At 39.6% G+C, this 18,442-nt stretch overlaps 2 protein-coding genes across 6 annotated transcripts in view; one reads left to right on the plus strand and one right to left on the minus strand.

Moving 5' to 3' along the window:
• Positions 1 to 1,811: 1,811 nt before the first annotated feature.
• LOC145494562 (beta-2 adrenergic receptor-like) lies at positions 1,812 to 3,906 on the minus strand. Its single transcript, XM_081474058.1, has one exon. The coding sequence runs from the start codon at positions 3,904 to 3,906 to the stop codon at positions 2,818 to 2,820; it is 1,089 nt and encodes a 362-aa protein (XP_081330184.1). The 3' UTR covers positions 1,812 to 2,817.
• A 10,284-nt stretch (positions 3,907 to 14,190) lies between these two features.
• LOC145494082 (uncharacterized) overlaps positions 14,191 to 18,442 on the plus strand; it is a 20,203-nt gene continuing 15,951 nt past the window's right edge. For 2 of the 5 annotated variants that reach the window (XM_081473546.1, XM_081473551.1), the window contains exon 1: positions 15,028 to 18,301. The gene's annotated coding sequence lies outside the window, so the exon portion shown is untranslated. Of the gene's footprint in view, positions 14,329 to 15,027; positions 18,302 to 18,442 lie in introns of those variants that run through there. The other 3 variants (XM_081473549.1, XM_081473547.1, XM_081473548.1) reach the window with 3 other exon arrangements.

The following is an 18,442-nucleotide window of genomic DNA, read 5'->3' on the forward strand; positions in this document are numbered from 1 at the left end:
TAGGTGTACACCATATAGCAATCGGGATATTAGATACATCTACAATAAGTCACAGTGATGTGATATTTTAAGCCAGGGGGGGGCGGGGGGTGGGGTCCCATATAAAAAGAACTAGGGTGCTCATCGGAAATTTTGAAAAGAACCCCTAAGAGGTATCAAGATACTGTTTTGTGAGCGTGGCTTGAAATTATTCTCACCCCTAAGAGGTATCAATTCTAAAACAGCACATTATCTATTGTCATATTTTTTCAGCTGAAAACCGTAAAAAGATCGCAAAAGCTCCCGCTGTGGACCTTTTGAGGCTGAGCACCCAGAGAGGTACCAAAACCGCTTTTGTAACGCCTAAAAGATTCAAGAAGCACCCCTGTCCTTTATTTATGGGATTTATTCTTTCCCCCCCCCCCCCCCTTCGCCTCTCCCCGGGATTTTAGGTTAGAACTCTAAGGCCTTAGGACTAGACAGTTGAAAAGACTAGTTGTTGACCGCCATTTTGTTCCCAAGAACAAAAAAGAGGTGCTTGATAGCTAAAAGCCACTGCTTGAAGTTAATAGTGACCAATGATCAACAACTAAAAAGTGTACCTTTAAAAAGGAAAACTGCCTTTAGTCGTTGGTGACAAATGAGGCAGTTTAATTAGTTTTCCCTAGTGAGCGGGACATTTGTTCACTAGCTAAACCATCAGCGTGTTTTTCCATGTACTCCGACGTGTTCAGCAAAAAAAAAGTTTAGTCAGGGGTACGTTTTACTTCTAGTGTGTGGAAAAGCTTTTTTGAGCATAAAATCTCATCGACTGGGGTTGTTTTCAACTACACTGTAATTCTCTAGTCTTTGGAGGCCTTTGGAGTTAGCACAGTGTAAAATGTCCGCGTATATCTTTTGCGAGAACTGAACTTAGAGAAGAATGTTTTCAACTGCAACTGACTGCAATAATCTGAATTAACCTGTTCTTGTTTAATTTCTTGCAAGAAAACAGTACCCTGTCGCTTGAGCTTCAATATGATTGTATTTTTTTGGTCGAAACAACTTGTGATTGCTGTCAATCTTGATGATAATAGCAATGATTAAAACCTGAAATCAATATGCAATGTACAATGTACATTGTAATATTTCCTAGCTGCTTTATAGAACATACATTGTAAGGATGTCAGGCAAGAGCCATCTTGTATCTGTTCAAGCATCTTGTACAAAATAGAATAATATGTATTTCACACTAGATATTTAGATGAAGTAATTTTAATTACACTTTACTGGAATAATGTTAGCATCTTTTCGGCATTTACCTGGCCCTCAGGTATGTGAAATAGTCGTACATGTAAATAAATGCAGGAATTTTTAAGCTGAAAGACCAGTTAAGTATGGTTTCTCTAGACACTCACATTTAGTAAGTTCGGTGTAACGACGTATGCTTAATTTAACATGGACAACGTTTAAAAGTTTAGCGGAAGGATTCAGAAATGCATATTAAAACATAGGTTGTCTTGCCTTCAGCCGAGTTAACCTACATACTCACATAATGAGTATGCATTTTCTAGATACAGCTTTAGCACTGACCAAGCTAAGTACTGCTAGTAATAATTCTGCATGATTTCTAGTACGTAGGAATATTTTAACATAATTATAATAAGGGTGTTATTGTTAAGATGAGTTTATGTTCAAACTTTTATATTCGATTTCTTTTGACTTTCAGCATCGGGTTATTTTTGTAAAATATCACAGTCTTGAAACAATTTCGACCTGTGAGAGCGATTTCTATTTATTTTCTTTTTATAATTATTTCCTGTTTCAAGTCATTTTCATTTCTCATTTGGGGGTTGTTTTGTTTTTGTTTTTGTTTTATCTTCTGAGACACAGTATTTAATATATTTTACAATAGCTATGATTAGGATTTACCTTTGTTTTTAGTTTCCTGTAAGTTGGATGCATAATAAAATAGATCAAAGCATTACGTTCATAATATTTGTTAAGGTGTTATAAGGTAGAACTGTCCGCCCACTTCTCGCCCGCCCGCTCTCCCGCCCACCCGTTGCCTGCCTGAAATTAGGGACCTTACGCATATGTAAGACGGCGACGGCCAGGACGACGCCTATTAAAACGTGTTTTTTTTTTATTTTACTTTGGAATTTCGCGTTAACTTAGATCTATTCGGCGTGCTTGTCGGTGTTAAAACTTGCCGCCGCTGAATATGCTACGAATGCGTTCAGTTCCAAATAGAAACACGAAAAATTAGCCGTAGTGGGTCCCATTCAAAAGACGTGGAAATCGGTCTTTTCACGTTGTTGATTTGCGGAGGACGGCAAAGAAATGTACCAAGAATTATAATGCACGTATACAGCCATTGTTATGCTCATTAGATCTTTTTTTTTTGGTGACAACTCGTTTGCCGCTGTCGCAGTGTTTTGCGTAAGTTCTCTATTGTCTAGATCTGTTCAGCCGGTGCGCCTGTCGGACTCAGAACGTGCTCAAGCTAAATACGTGATGCCAGCGTTCAGTTCCATATGAAACTACGAAAAATTAGCCGCCGTCGTTCGCTTTCTCCAAAATACGCTGAACTTAGTCATTTCACGTTGTTGTTTTGCAGAGGACGGCAAAGAAATGTACCAAGATTTATAACGCACGTGCACAGCTATTGTTCAGCTCATTAAACCTTTTGTTTGGTGGCGTTCTCGTTGCCTTCACCGTCATGGTTTACTTAAGCTCTCTATCGATTACGAGATTCGACGGTGAAATGTACATTCATTTTTTTCTCGGGATCGCCGTCGTCATTGCTTGCTCCCTAATGAAGGTAGTGCGACTTGTAAGGCCATAAATTCCGTCTCATCAAGCTGTCAAATCTAGTTTATTGTTGCCCAAGATTGCGACCCCTCTGCTTAATTCTCTTCTTCGAAAAGAGGCTAAAGTCTGATTATTCATTGTATAAGAAAACAACTCGTCGACGTCATTTCTTCGCCTATTACAAACCAGTATCGACTTCAGCGCTCTTCGGTACTGCACGAGCCGCCAAGCGTAAATTAGTGGGTCAAGAGCAAACTTGAGAAATAACACATCGGATGCAATTAAGTTTGCAATCCGCAGCTTGAGGTTTCGAAAAGGGTTTTTGTTGTCCCAGTGAAGAAACAGGTAGGAGACGACAGCTGTGGGAACCGTGCAAGAAATGACAAACGTAAGCAATAAAAGGTTGACCACGGTGAATTGTCGCTCCCGCCTAGTTCCTCTTCGCCCCTGTTGTCTTGCTAAAGTGTTGTTTGATTTTAGCGAATGCAGTCGCCTCACCTGCCTTCTGAATGCCTTGTACAAGCAAAAATACGCGATAGCTAAGAAGAAAAGGCTGCCAGTTGTGTGAAAGTACAGATCGATTTTCCAAAACGTGGTCTTTGGCACTTTCATCAGGGGAAGCATGGCAAATGTGGTGGAGTAAAGCCAAGTTGAGATTACGCAACCCACAACTCGCTTCATAGTAACTAAGACCCTGTGTTTGTGAGGGAAGCTTATGGCGGTGAACTGGCTCCACGTGAAAAGCAACAAAATGATATACGAACTGTTCATAGTTGCCAGGGAGATGTGATGAGAGATTTTTGTTGCTTTTATCGTCCCTTGTAGCAAGGTAGAATCGCCGCTTCTCATAGCTGAATATAAAGCGATGAGGTGCAGGGCATATGTCGAGCATACCGCGAGACCTGTAAGAAAATCTGCAGCCGCTAAACCGATGATAAAAAAGGTGATAGGCGTTCGAAATGTTTTGAAAGGGTCTTTCCATATCGCCAGTAACAAAAGCCCGTTTCCAAATATTGTCAGCACAGAAACTACGGCCAGAAAGATTCCCGATGCGATGTCCACGCAGTAGTAAGTGTCCACAAGTTGTTTCCAATCTTTCTGGATTCGCAAGTAATTTTCATCACTGGAATTCATTTTAACGATAGAAAGAATTAAAAACTCTTTTCTTGTAGGCGATGTTGATCTATACAAAGTACCGATTGAAATGAAATGAAATATTTGCCGTTAAAAAGAAATCGAAAATTTCTTTAGAACATAATTTACTATTACGACAGCTCACTTCTAATATATGCAGGTGTGTTGGTTTAAGACGAAGGATGTCAAAGATATCGTTCACTTTTGTAGTGTCCGTTTGTGCGCTGACGACTTTTGCAGTGGTACCATATGTTTTCCTTTTGTCTGCTAAATAAATAACACGTAATTCACAGGAAACTTATAAAATGACTTATTTTCAGCTTCCGTATCAATTACTGGAGAGATTGGCTAGTTTTCGCGTTGAGTAATTAGTTTAACAAAAGTTCCATTGAAATTCCGGTTTGGGACAATAAAAAAACGATAAAATCTATCAAGTAAGCGGAACTTGGTGACAAGCAAACTCAATTGTTCGTATTTTGCTGTGTTCAAAATGACAACTTACGCTTGCAAAATGTTAGGTTTTGCCTTCATTTTATTGTTGGTTAAACAATCTCGAATATTTTTTTTTATTCGTTTATCCAGTTTTGCAGCTTGACAAAATAGACTTCTCCCGCACTTAAGAATGGTCACTATTTTTGTCATTTTTTACATTTGAAAATCGGACTTTGAGGTGAGGAAGTAAATAAAATTCTCAAATCTTTTTTTTTTTCTTCAGTTTTTTTGGGTAAAAACACTTTCCTTGTTATTTTATAATAACATAATTGTATTCCAATATGTCTTTATCCGATTTATCGTAGCATGGGATTTAATTTTGTTGAAGCTAGCGAGTTAATTAGAGGCTTCAAACTTACGGACCATTTAAATATATTTTATTTGCGATATAAAAATGTTTCTCATGAAATGACCTATCACTGAATTGTAATCAGAGCCACGTTTTTGATAATTCAACATGATATCCACGACCGCATCAATCGCGAATTTGTATTGGAGGACACAAAAATTCTCAAATTGAAATTGTTTTCCTGTTATTGTATGCAAATATGTTTTTCTCCGGGTAAAGCATATCATGACGAAGTTGAATATAACATGCCTTTCAGGTAAAACACTAATCAGTTGTAATGGGAACCACGTTTCCTTATGGGATGTAAATTTTCGCCACCCAAACTTTATGACATCAAACATGCAAGATTCGATAATTCTCCAAATGACAAAAATTGACTTTACCCTATCAGAACGGACTTAATTTAAACCAAGGGGAGTCAATAGGGGAGTTCCATCCCACCTAACCTCCCCCCCTCCGGTAACCCTACGGAGTTTTTATGATGACTTCACACGCGCAGATGTTTCTGGTCTTCTTGTGGAGAACTTGGAAAGACTTTCTGGAGGGCTGCAATAAAGTTTCTTGGGAAATATACTGACTTGATCACGACGAACAAAGAAAACCTTTTTCAGATTTTGGAGGACGTCTTATCTTGAGAGTATTTTGTCATTACGAAATGCCAAGCGATTCAGCAAATTATTCTGCGAGCATGGCTTTGCCGGTGAAGAAATTTTGGAAATTTGAGTCAGTCAAATAACCTTATAAACGGTAACTATAGGGTTTCAGTTTTTCAAGGGAAATTTGAAAGTCACAAAATGAAGGTATGCCAAATGAAGTCGCAGATAGCAAACGCGCTTTTGTTGTTTCACCAGGAGGAAGAAATTTGTTTGTATAGTGGTTATGACGGACTAACAAGCACAAGCGTTTTGTATATGATCATTGCCTCTGGCGCGGAAATGGAGGACAACCTCGTCCCAGGTTTAGACTCTTAAAATGGTTGATTGAATTGAATGATTGATTCATTGATTGACTGATTGATCGGTCGATCGATTGAGGGAACGGAGTGAAAGCTTCAAAGCTGGCTTTACTGTGGTCAGTTAAGTGATCTAGATCATCTAGATCATGGGAGTCGACTTCCCGGGGAGGGGGGGGGGGGTTGTAGCTTCTTGGAGCTTGGGGGAGTAGCGTCTTGTAAAAACATACACAGTTCAAGACTAGAGTGCAAAAACCATACCCTATTTATGACCAAAACGGCTAGTAGTGGTATGGGCTAGTCCAGTACGGATTTGACAGGTATTGTGATGCAAATGAAAAAGTATTGTTATGGAAAGGAGTTCTGTTGTTTTCTCGAGTTTGACGTATCCATGGTAACCAGAAGCCCCGCCCCCTTTGACGTCATTAATCTCGTTTCCGTGTTGACCGAGTAAAAAGCCTGGTTTCTAACATAAACAAAGTAATCACGCAATTTTAAAGTTAACCGTTAACTTTAATATCAAAGGTTTCCCTAAAATTACAGGACAGAGCCGTGTGCAACTCCCTAGTGGATTGCGCTCAACTTATGAATGAAACTATTTACAAAAGTGTTTACAAATGGCACAACAGTTCAATCATGTCCACGTCCTCATTTGTTATTCTTTCATAGCCATAGGGATATGTTTTGAAGGTGTAGGGATCTATCACTCGTTTTTCGTACACAAGCTGATACTTTTTCGTCTGAGAGATTGTGGTCAGTGAGTACTCTTTGGAGTTTCGGACAATGTGATAAGGCTTGTAAATATCAGTTTGTCGCGTTTTCTCGAGAGGGCGTTGAATTTCGTCTAAAACATTTTGCTGCAACACTTGATAATTTAACTGCTTGCTACCTTCACTGTTTAAAGAGATTCCCCTCACTTTGCATTCTTCTTTTTCTTTCTTCGTGAGGTAACCATAATTTTTCGGTCCCGCGGACGCAAATTCAGTGATGAAGTCGTCTTCTCCCAACTCGTCCTTGAAATCACCGAGAAAGTCGTCAAGGGGAGGATTGTTTTCATCAGGTAAACTGGAAAAAATAACGCTGTCGTTGTCTGTGTACTGTACTCGTTCTTGTAGCATGTCCAGAGCTGCATACAAACGAAGTCGAGCCCAACATGTCGTGAAACAAGCGATGAAAATGTTGAGGTTTGGTGAGACAGGTTCGTCATTCGATTTCAGTTTATAGTGAATTTCAACGATGTCTTCAGACAATACACTCACGTAGCAAATGTCATTTGCATCACTTTCATGGAATGCACTGAACCTCATAGGATCCCCGAACTCTTTGATTTGAGTTTTGTTGGTGCGCTGGCCAAACTTCCCCCACATGGAATTTAACATCATTTTTGCAAGGCTACGTTTGCCGGGATTCTTTTCAATGTTGTTGCGGTTGAGTTCGATGCCCTCTTTCGCTTTGTAGGATCTCAGATGTTCTTGCTGTTTGACGGGATCATCGCCTACATGAGCTGGCCAGCCGCTTGCCTCCTCTTTAATCTTTAACCATGTATTCACATAGTCTTTAAAGAGACCTTTCCTCGTTTCAGAAAAATGCCACACTTCGTTAATGTAAGTTATTTTGTAGCCCTTCTCAACGGCTTTGTTCAGTTCGGGGGTACACCATGTACCTGTAATTTGTCTTTCACTGTCGCTGTGACTGCAAACCCAGGACCGTTGTAGCATTGGTTTTTCCATCTTTTCTTGTACACAGGCTCTACATAGCGGGAATGTTAGTTTACCATTTTCACGCAGCGGAAGTACTGGATGAAACAGTTTTTCTGGAGGTAAGATTGTGACCTTGGCAATCCCGAAGTAATTTTGGATGTCTGTGTCTTCCGGCTGAAATATAATTTCAGGGTGGCCGACAGGATACTCAGCATTCTTATTAATGAACGGATAGAGAGATGTAAAATCATAGTAATGAATCTTCTCTCCTGAGGCGATGTCAGCCAGATAATAGAGTTTGACAGCGTTTGTTCGTCCGCTGCAGAAGGCATCACGGGGATTTAGTGGCTCCACCAAATCGAGGCTGGCTGCAAAGTTCCTGACGTCCTGTCTTTCTTCTTTCATTTTCCGCCAATCACACTCCCACATTTCGATGACGTTGTAACCTTTGTCACGCAAGAATTGTGAGATACACGTCGGCAGTGGAGCGGTGCTCTAATCTAAGGTGTGTTTCGGATCTGTTGGGATGGCATTTACGACAGCCATGCCAAAAGCAACCTTGAAATTCGTAGACGGTGTTCGTAGTTGCATCGTAGCCGTCCACGGTGTAGCGACTGTTGGGGATACGGTATTCCCCATCATTTCCAACATGTTGAATTCTCCCACTGATCTGACTTTGTTGCCACAGTAGATATTCCATGGCAACTTTCGACTGATTTGTTTTTAGTCGCCAACCGTGGAGAGGCTCGGAAGCAATTGTGTTGGCTTCCATTCGATTTTGTCGCAGGTCTCGATTGCATGCCGAAGCTATAGTAATATGACTGAAGGGGTCAAACTTTGTCTTTTTTTCAAAAAGCCGTTTGAAAGTAAGGCATCCCTCCTTCAGTAATTTCACGTCCGACTCGCAATATTCCAGCAATTCTTTCTGGAAATCGAACACTACATTCTCAGCTCTTTCTTTATCATGCCATTTCTCGAAGTCTTTACGGCCGTTGACAGACATTCAGGCATGTAAAATTCTTTCTCGGGAATTGGTCCCACGTAGTCTTGATTTTCAGGCGTGTTAAACAGGTGAGCAAAATAGCCCTTTTTTAACTCTGTCAATCCGAATGTCTTTGGAAATGCAGAAAGCGGCATTTGAAAAAATGAGAGAGTCAATAAAGTTAATATTGTCAAAGGTTAATTGGAGAAGTTAAGCTCCATTTCTGATTTGATTAAGGACCCTGTGTTGGCGATGATATTCCTCCACGACGAAATAGGAGTCGTAGCCAGAAAAGTGGGCCAAAACAGTTACATTGCGCGTGTCTTCTTCAGTTAACGTATCCAGCCATTCCAGGAAATCGCGAATGCAATCTTCACCTTTGAAGTGGAGTGGACAATTATCATCCTCAGTTTCCGCTATTAAAAGATTAGGGATGTGTTTGCCAGTGTCTTGCATCGCCTCAATATCGAAGAAAACGAGAATGGGAGGCTTTTCATCATCATCATCATCATCATCATCATCATCATCATTACCATTATCCTCTGCTTCGGCTTCGGTTAGTCGCTTGCGTTTTTTCTTTTTCTTTCTCTTCTTTTTTTTCTTTTTTCTCTTCGGTTAGCTCTTCCGGTGTTTTAGGTATCTGAATAAAGCATCGGTGGCTTGCGGCCTCTATGTACTCGTGGCAAGAGGGACAGTCTATGTAACCGCATTCATGTTCTTGTTGCTTCTTGAGACCCACCAACAACTTTTTACAGCTACGACATTTGCGGCGTTGACTGCAAACACTGATGTTTTTGGAGTCAGCGGTTTTTCCCTTGTAGGATTTCGTCAGATGATTTTGAAAACAAACATCACCATAAAACATCCGCTTACAGGATCCGCAGCGTGTAGCTGGTGGTTGATTACGACACCTGGCCTCTGTAAAGTCCTCACATCCCGTTTGTAAGCAGGAAGAACAATGATCAGGGTTGTTTTCACAGGCGTGTTGACCTTCGTTATTGTAGGGTTTGAGACACCTTGCGCAGAAATAACTGTTACCAAAGAACCCAGGTAACGCAGTGATCACAATGTAGTGTTCATTATCATACAACAGTACCAATTGTTTTTCCTGAGGCTTTCCAAAAGAAGTCACGCTATAACCTCGGGTAGCGTCCACAAGTAAGAGCTGATAATTGTTCAAGGACGGCGTCAATGCAAATCTAGTGAGTTCCTCGTAACCGCATTTTCCCATTTCTACATTAGCTTCTATATGCAGCTTGATTGCTTCATCTCTCTGGATAGAGAAACCTCTTCTGAAGCTGTTCCATTTAGGGTGATCATCCACTCTAGCTTTAGCTGTCACAATGGCGCGGGCGCAGCATAGTTCATCTTTGTTATCGATACTGATGACAGAACCTTTCAAACGTTTGAAAGTTTCTGGATTAGAATGTCCAGGTTTCAATTTTCGTTTCTGACCGCTACCGCGAGGAGATGTACGAACGTGTGTAAAAGATAATTGAAACGAATCATTCATTTCAAAGTTCTCGTTTGAGTTTAACACCCGTGACATTTGCTGCAGCAGACTGTCGACACGATCGCTACCATTTAACCATTCCCCCGCCGGTAACGCTCGATAAGCATAGCTGTTGACTAAGCGATTGCTGGCTAAATTGAAGTAGATACGATCAGCGGCTGGTATCCTGTCTCGGAGAATCAAATTTTGGATTGTTCTATGTAATCCATCAGCAATTGCTGCTGCCAAGTTTTGTTGAGGTATAAATTGTCCCACCTGACGAATGTTGGAGGTGTAGTGACGCTCTCTAACGCCCATTTTTTTTGCTGTGACTATCTACGTACGGGTTGAGTACAAATTCGAAGCGTCCAGGTTCTGTGATAGCAAGACTTCCCCCCATTTGTTCTTGATTAGTGAGTTGACGTTCTGTAGCCTCGGCGACATTTGACAAAATCATATCATCGATAGAGTCGTCAAGAATCTAAGAGAAAATATAAAATAAAATAAATAAACCGGTTCATCACACATTAAGTACACGAAATGTATTTTTGTTACAACATATTTAATTTACCTGTTGGAAATAACTGTTTTCTGGTCCATTCTCAATAGCAATAATGGCCTCCAACAATTCTTCATCGCTTATATCCTCAAAGTGGCTTGACATGGGGCGAAAATCTTATCCAGAGAAACAAAAGTTTAGTCAACAGTCCACCATCTGCAAATGATTTCTATCTAGCGAGTCCCAACTTTATTGGTGTCGTTAACTAATCATATTACAGGAAATGTCAGCACATTTCCAACATCCAATCATATTGCACAAAAACGACATCATATTTTCAACCACCAATCAAGTAACATATGACGTTATTGATCTATCATAATTACATTCACACACGCAGACCACCCGAAAAGTTTACTTAGTTTGTTAATTTAATTTTCCTGTAAATGAATAACAATTACACAACTCGCATGAAAACAAATGCCTTCATTAGTCTTTTAGCGTCCGTTCAATTCGCCTTAAAAGATAATAGCCTATTCAGTTAAGCTAACAGAGTCTAATCATTCAACGTTTAAGATAATAGTCCATTGTCACATTCTTGCGTTAAGTTTTCAACTCGTATGCAAATTTCGTTATCCCCGCGGCCAATGGGACAAATTATTTGCATCGCGCTCTAAACTTAAATTTAGCAGTAACGGTTCCATTGTAACTTTAAGGTTTATAAAATACGATCGGACGAACGCTATAGCTTTGCTTATCCTAAATCCGTCCAGTGTTACTTGTGTTATACTGGTAGAACGTTTCCAAGTCCGTCAGCGAGCTATTCAAAATCAAAAGAACTTCATTTCAAAAACCGTAACCGCCTTCAAATTCCAGACCTGATATAAAGGATTACAGCGAGCTATTCAAAATCAAAAGAACATCTTTTCAAAAACCGTAACCGCCTTCAAATTCCAGACCTGATATAAAGGATTACACCGAGCTATTCAAAATCAAAAGAACTTCATTTCAAAAACCGTAACCGCCTTCGAATTCCAGACCTGATATAAAGGATTACACCGAGCTATTCAAAATCAAAAGAACATCTTTTCAAAAACCGTAACCGCCTTCAAATTCCAGACCTGATATAAAGGATTACGCCGAGCTATTCAAAATCAAAAGAACATCTTTTCAAAAACCGTAACCGCCTTCAAATTCCAGACCTGATATAAAGGATTACAGCGAGCTATTCAAAATCAAAAGAACTTCATTTCAAAAACCGTAACCGCCTTCAAATTCCAGACCTGATATAAAGGATTACAGCCAGCTATTCAAAATCAAAAGAACTTCATTTCAAAAACCGTAACCGCCTTCGAATTCCAGACCTGATATAAAGGATTACAGCGAGCTATTCAAAATCAAAAGAACATCTTTCCAAAAACCGTAACCGCCTTCAAATTCCAGACCTGATATAAAGGATTACAGCGAGCTATTCAAAATCAAAAGAACATCTTTTCAAAAACCGTAACCGCCTTCAAATTCCAGGCCCGATATAAAGGATTACAGCCAGCTATTCAAAATCAAAAGAACTTCTTTTCAAAAACCGTAACTGCCTACAACCTCCAGGTCTGATTGAATCACGTATTGATATAAAAAACACAAAGGTTCATTATCGTTTCCATTCATTATCAGTGACTATTCAAAATCAAAAGAACTTCTATTGAATGCTCATACCCTCCTTGAAATTCCAGGTTGTGATTAAAACATGTAGTGGTATTGAAAAGCACAAAGGCTTATCCTTTCCATTCAATTTCAGTGACCTAATTCAAAATCAAAATAATTTCTTTTCAAAGTCCTTAGCCGTCTTCAAATTTTAGGTCTGATTAAATCATGTAAGTTAAAGTATGAAGTTATCTTTTCCATTCAATTTCAACGACCCATTTCAAAATAACGGTACGGATTTCTATTCGCCCGACATGTACTCCAATTTCAAGTTATATTTATTACCTCTTGAGAATCGTTGTCTTGGTCCGCGTTCTCAATAGAACGAACAGCCGCCAAGAGTGGTTCATCAATCAAATTCATTGTTGATTTTGAGGACGCTGTCAAACTGAATTTTATGACGCTGCAGTTTTGATAATCGATAATCGATTTTGTGAATAATAAGTGCGCGTCTCCAAGTGCTCGAGCACAAAATTAAAAGAACTGGGGAAAGCATGTTGGACCATTGACTTTTATTAATGTGGTGGCTCCTAAAAGAGCCGTTTGGTTCTTACCTACATAAAGTCTGTAGGATTTTAAAAGTTGGCCATACCTTGCTTTCTCTGCTTCAAGAAGACGTGATAAGCTCTGGAGAACGGATACGCCGTAATGACGCGGAATTTGTCGCCGTACGATTCCTTCCATGAGAAATAAACGCAAATCTCGTCCGTGGGATAACCCCACGGACAGACTCCGATGACTTTCTTCATTTTGAATACGTACATGTAATAGTGGCCATGTCCCGTCTTGTAACCTTCTTCGACGATTTCATAATCGTCACCAGCGACGAAAGTTTTCCTTGCCAGAAAGGTCACAGTTGACGTTAAATTAAACGTCCGCAGGAATTTGGGTGCACCGGAAGTCCACTGCAAAACTGCTGGGGTTTATCGATCGATGGCACACTACTGAGGCCATGCTGCGCAGACCCAGAAAAAAATTAGCAAATTTTGTTTTTTTATTTTACAAGAAGACACATGGCTTAAGGTTCCAGGCAGATAGTGCAACTGGCAAATAAGAAATCATCATGGGCAATTTTAAACCAATTGTGCGTGTTCATTGTTTTTAAAAGTGCTTTCACGGCGTTGTTTGTATGAAGACGTGATTGATCATCGCAGTGAAACGCACAACTTAAGCAGTTGTGAAATTAAAGCCTGAAAAAAAATTCAGACCAGAACGGGATTTGAATCCATGGCCTCTGCCATATCGGTGCAGTACTCTACCAACTGAGCTATATATCAAGCCAATTGGGAACTGGCCACATTGTGAGTTTGTAATATACCCGTAGATATTGAAAAATACAAATGAATATATGAAAGTCACATATTTGGACTGCGGAGAATGTTATGAACACATGATTGATCATCAGGCTTTATTTAATTTCACAACTGCTTAAATTGTGTGTATAACTGCGATGATCAATCATGTCTACATATCCGATATTCCGTCCTTACCGAGCCTCTTCGTAGGTTACTCAGTCCTTTAATTCTCAACCAACTGCTGTGCGTGTACCTTTGATTAACATCCATACTTGTCTATATGGTAGTGTGACTTTAGATCACTTTTCCTTGCCTCCCCCTAACCTACACACATACAAATATACCATCATAATTAAAGTGACAAATACTGCAGTGTACAATGAAATGTCGTCTGTCTCACGATGCTGTCACCAATGACCCAATCGCTTGATGAAGACTAGCAGCGCGCATTCGAAACATCGCTATAACATCAAAACTGATCACATCGTAAGAACAAGGATGATACTTTGGTACTACTAAATATTTGATGTGCCATTTTTAAACGTTAACTTTTTACACTTTTAATCTGGTGCAAATTCATTTAAAAGCTTCATCACTAAAGCTGGAAGCATTTATTCGCAACTCCCTCTGCTTCTTTTTAACTTGCGTTTACTAGCGTTACAAAGAAAAAATTTAGTCTGGAAAGTCGCTGACTTTCGCACACATTGCGTGCCTTCTCTTGCGTGCCTGTAATTGGGCTAAAATATTCCCAATTTCTCGTGTTGACGAATTTGGAGACGATGTCTCACTAAGAGCCTGTCTAAGTTTAACGCAGGATGCCTGAAGGCATTACGCGTGATCAGTTTAATTCTTTGTGTACCGCTTCTTGGAATACACGGACACTGAAGCATAGATTCCCGTTAATTCATCCAGTGTTATCCTCCATTGAGTGCGCAAATTTCACCTGGAGCCGATTATAAGGTACTGTGTGTCCCTCAGTTGATGTCTCATTAAGCTAAACTAGCAGTCAGTTGTACTTTCTTGACGTTCATAGCATGTTTCGGAGATTCGGAGTTAATCAACTGATAAATTTTAAACTGTGACTGCTTACATTCTGATGTTGGCGTTCTTGCCAGGCAGTATAATTTATCAACGTTATTGTCAATGTATGTTACGAATTCTCTGAAGTTATTGTATGTAGTTCAATTCTTATGTCAAGGTAAGTGGCAACTTGAAAAAGACTAGTAACTTCATAATCAAAAAAGGCTGCGAAACGCGGGTTCAAAAATGCTTTCCACTTCTAACAAAAGACTTAGCCAGTTTTGCATTTGTGCTGAAGCGAAAAATAATGGGAAAACTGGGCAAATATTTAGTTCAAAAGGATGAATTTATATGAAAGTCTCACGTTCTATCAGTTTTATCGAGCAGATAGTAAGTTTCGCCTACCGAAGTACTTTCACTTTTGATCTTACATAGTCATAATACATTGTTAACAAAAGCGTTCTGTGGGTCTTGTGTTCTTGCATTCTTGTATCGAGCCTCGCTGATGCAAAACGTGTTAGGCAGCCAGACATCAGAAAATTACTCGAGAATTTGACAACTTCTCTGACTCACATATTGAGTTGGATCGACTTTTTTTCACTGGGTACTTTTAGAAGACCGCCAAGTTAAGATTTTTGGAATTATAGTCACGATTGAAAATCGACTCAACAATTTCGATTTCGAGTCTTTTCACTTAAGCAACAATGAGCTGTCTGGTGACAGACCAATGTAATTATCTAGCCATGCATGTAGCTTATGGAGGTGCATTGTTTCGATGGACATAAGTGTTGCAAGGTATCCCGACGTGCCGAACAAACATCCCTTCGAGAGTGAGTAGCAATGCTTTCAGTCTCTGAATGATACGGAAACTGCGATTAGTACTGGCAATGTGGACCAGCCTGGTCCGAGTGCGACTTTAGTTTTAGGTTTTATGCAGGATGCCTGAAGGCGTTACTCGTAATCAGTTTGTTCCCCCGGGGGAGGTACTTCGGGAATATCTGGGTGGGGATGTGCCGCTGGGACCATGGAACCCTTAGCCTATACCAGAGCTAGTTCAGCTGAATTTTGCTACCCTATACTAGAGTAAACTCCCCAAATCCCCCATCTATCGACACTGTTGAGGCTGATTTGCGTAAATTTAAACTTGCTGATTTGATTTTTTTAATATATTTTTGAGTGGCAATTCTTGGTTTCCTTAGTCTAGATAAAATCTTCAACCAACTAGTCAGTTTTGTGAAAAATGATACCCTATTCTAGACCCAAACGCTCTGATTTGTATACCCTATCCTAGAGTAAACTGCTTGAAAACCATACCCCTCACAGCGGCACATACCTATATAGCCCGTATATGGCAGTGCCCCCCCCCCGGGTTTGTTCCATTCGTTATGCACGACGTACAATCTGCTTTCCATAGATTCCGTCAAGTCATGTAGTTTCATCGTGAATTGGGTGCGCAGGTTTGACCTGGAGTGGATTAAGGTACCGTATATCTCTCATTTGATGTCTCATAAAGACAAATTAGCGGTAAATTGCTCTTTTTCCCGACTTTCTTGACGTTAATTTACACCATGGTTAAGAGGTTCGGAGTTAATCAAGTGATCAATAAACAACTACTCTTTACACTTGTTGGCGTTCTTCCAATCCGTAGATACACGTACTGACTCCTTTGTAGTTATCGTATCTTGTTTAACAATTTGATCAAATTTAGAGACAACATGAAAAAGAATGGAACTTCATAATCAACTAATACTGCGTAATGCAGGTTTAGGAATGCTTTCCACGGCCAATGAATTCCATTCAAACGTCTCCAGTTTTGGCAGTGCCTTGAAGAGAAGGAGATTCCGAATTCATAAAGATGGCAAACGAAAACTGAGCTAAAGTCAACCTTCACAGTCCGGTTGTTCAAAAGAGGGTTAAATAAACCTTGGATTAGAGTTAATCTGTAGAATTCTCTAACCAAGGTGAAACTTTGTTGAAAGCAGGGTTTGTGCGTTGGTTCGTTATTCTTGGCTAACTCGAGAAATGTCAGAAATCAAATTTCAGAGAAATTAGTTCGCGATTTTCAGATTTCCATACACGCACTTTAATTACTTGCGCAATCATAATTTGGCGCCATTTCAAAATCTAAAATTGTAAAGTACCTTTTCTCGACGCCTAATTTTAAGATCTCTTTTTCTGGAAAGTTGTTTGTTATGTCTCGCAAAACAATTGATAGCATGCATACATTTATTCATCGGGTAAAATGTTTATAATATTCCGTGTTGACGAATTTGGAGACGACGACTTATTGAGAGCCTGTCTAAGTTTTATGCAGGCTGCCCGAAGGCGTTACGCGTAATCGATTGGTTCCATTCATGTGGAACGCTTCTTGAAATGCACTCCGACACATAGATTCCCATAAAATCATTTAGTTTTATCGTCAATTGAGCGCACAATTTTTACGTAGAGTCCAGAAAGGTACTGTTTGTTCCTCATTTGATGTCTCTTGAAAAATTAGCGAGCAATTGTCCTTTCTTAAGGGTTCCCTTTGGTTTGTAGCATGTTTGCGGAGTTAATCAACTGATAAGACAATACTTATTGTTTATAGTCTGCTTTCAATGTTGGCGTTGTTACAGAATCAGTAGTTTGTCAATCTTGTTTCAATGTATGTATTAGTGACAATTAATTTGAAAAACACTGGTAACTTGATAATCACCAAGCGCTTTGGAATGCATGCTTTCCAATGCTGATGTTACAACATTGAGACTTCGTCTATTTTTCCATCAGTTGTGTCGAGTTCGAGGAGGAGCAAAATTCGAATTCACAAAGTTGGTAAGCAAGAACTGATCAAAAGTATAGTTTAACAAGGTAAGCTTTGCAAAATTAGCTATCTGTTTTATTTAGCGGGTAGTAAGTTTTCCCTTACTGAAGCACTTTCACTTTTGCTTTTCCATACTTATAATACAATGTACAAAAAGCCAGCCCGGTGGGTTGCAGAGATTTGAATCGAGAATAGCTTATTAAAAAGCGCATAAGTCGGGGCACAAACCTATTATTTCGGACTTTTGTAACGCTGGCATGGTCAGTAATGAAATGTGTATAAAATTAAGGAATAGTGAAAATGGACAAGAAATGCAGCTCATTTAACTATGAACAGAAAGGAAATTTAATATTTAGTAATGAGTGTCATCTATTTCTAGTGATGATTTTTCACATTCGCCAAGAGATATTTTACGCACTTTGTATTAAGCTACCGAAAGTCAAGAAAGTGGCGTCAGACCGCCAATTACGAGACTTCAGAAAATTATTCACACATTTGACAACTTCCTCTGGCTCACATATTGAGTTGGGTCGACCTTTTTCTGTAGGTGCATTGAGAGCGCCGTCCGTTGCAAACTGAAATATACGAACATGCAGTTTTAAGCTTATTTTCGAGATTAGTGTGGAAATTGAATACAGTATTCGGTAATTTCAATTTCGAATCTAGATCACTTAAAGAATGCTGAATTGTCTTGTTCGGACCATTGTAATTATATGCAGCCATATTTGTGGGAGGCCCATTGTTTCACTGGGTATAATAAGTGCTGTAAGGTATCCAGCAGTGACCAAACATCCCTTCGAGTGGGAATAGCAATGCTTCCAGTTAATGAATGATACGGAAACTATGATTGTGGACCAATTTGGTCCTTGTGCGACTTTAGTTTTAGGTTTTATATAAGATGCCCGAAGGCGTGACGTGATCAGTTTGTTCCATTCTCTCGAATTTCCTGTGAACCGTTTCTGAGAATGCACGCCGACGCATATTCCGCTTTCCATAAGTTCACCGACATTGCGTCATTCAGTTTAATCGTATTAATCTAGCGGCAGAGTTTTCGCCAGGAGCCGATCAAGTCGATCAAGGTACTGCATGTCGCTCATTTGATGTCTCTTTGAGGTAAATTAACAGGCAATTGTACTTTTGCAGGGTTTCTTTATGTTTATACCTTGTTTAAGAGATGAGGAGTTAATCAACTGATCATTGAACAATCTAATGTTTACGGTCTGTTTTCAATGCTTGCGTTCTTTATCATCTTGC

Source organism: Orbicella franksi, chromosome 8 (assembly GCF_964199315.1).
Source record: "Orbicella franksi chromosome 8, jaOrbFran1.1, whole genome shotgun sequence".
NCBI lineage: Eukaryota > Metazoa > Cnidaria > Anthozoa > Scleractinia > Merulinidae > Orbicella > Orbicella franksi.

Bases quoted from the DNA above. Each gene is read 5' to 3' on its own strand.
- LOC145494562 (XM_081474058.1), bottom strand. From the start codon at position 3,906: ATGAATTCCAGTGATGAAAATTACTTGCGAATCCAGAAAGATTGGAAA.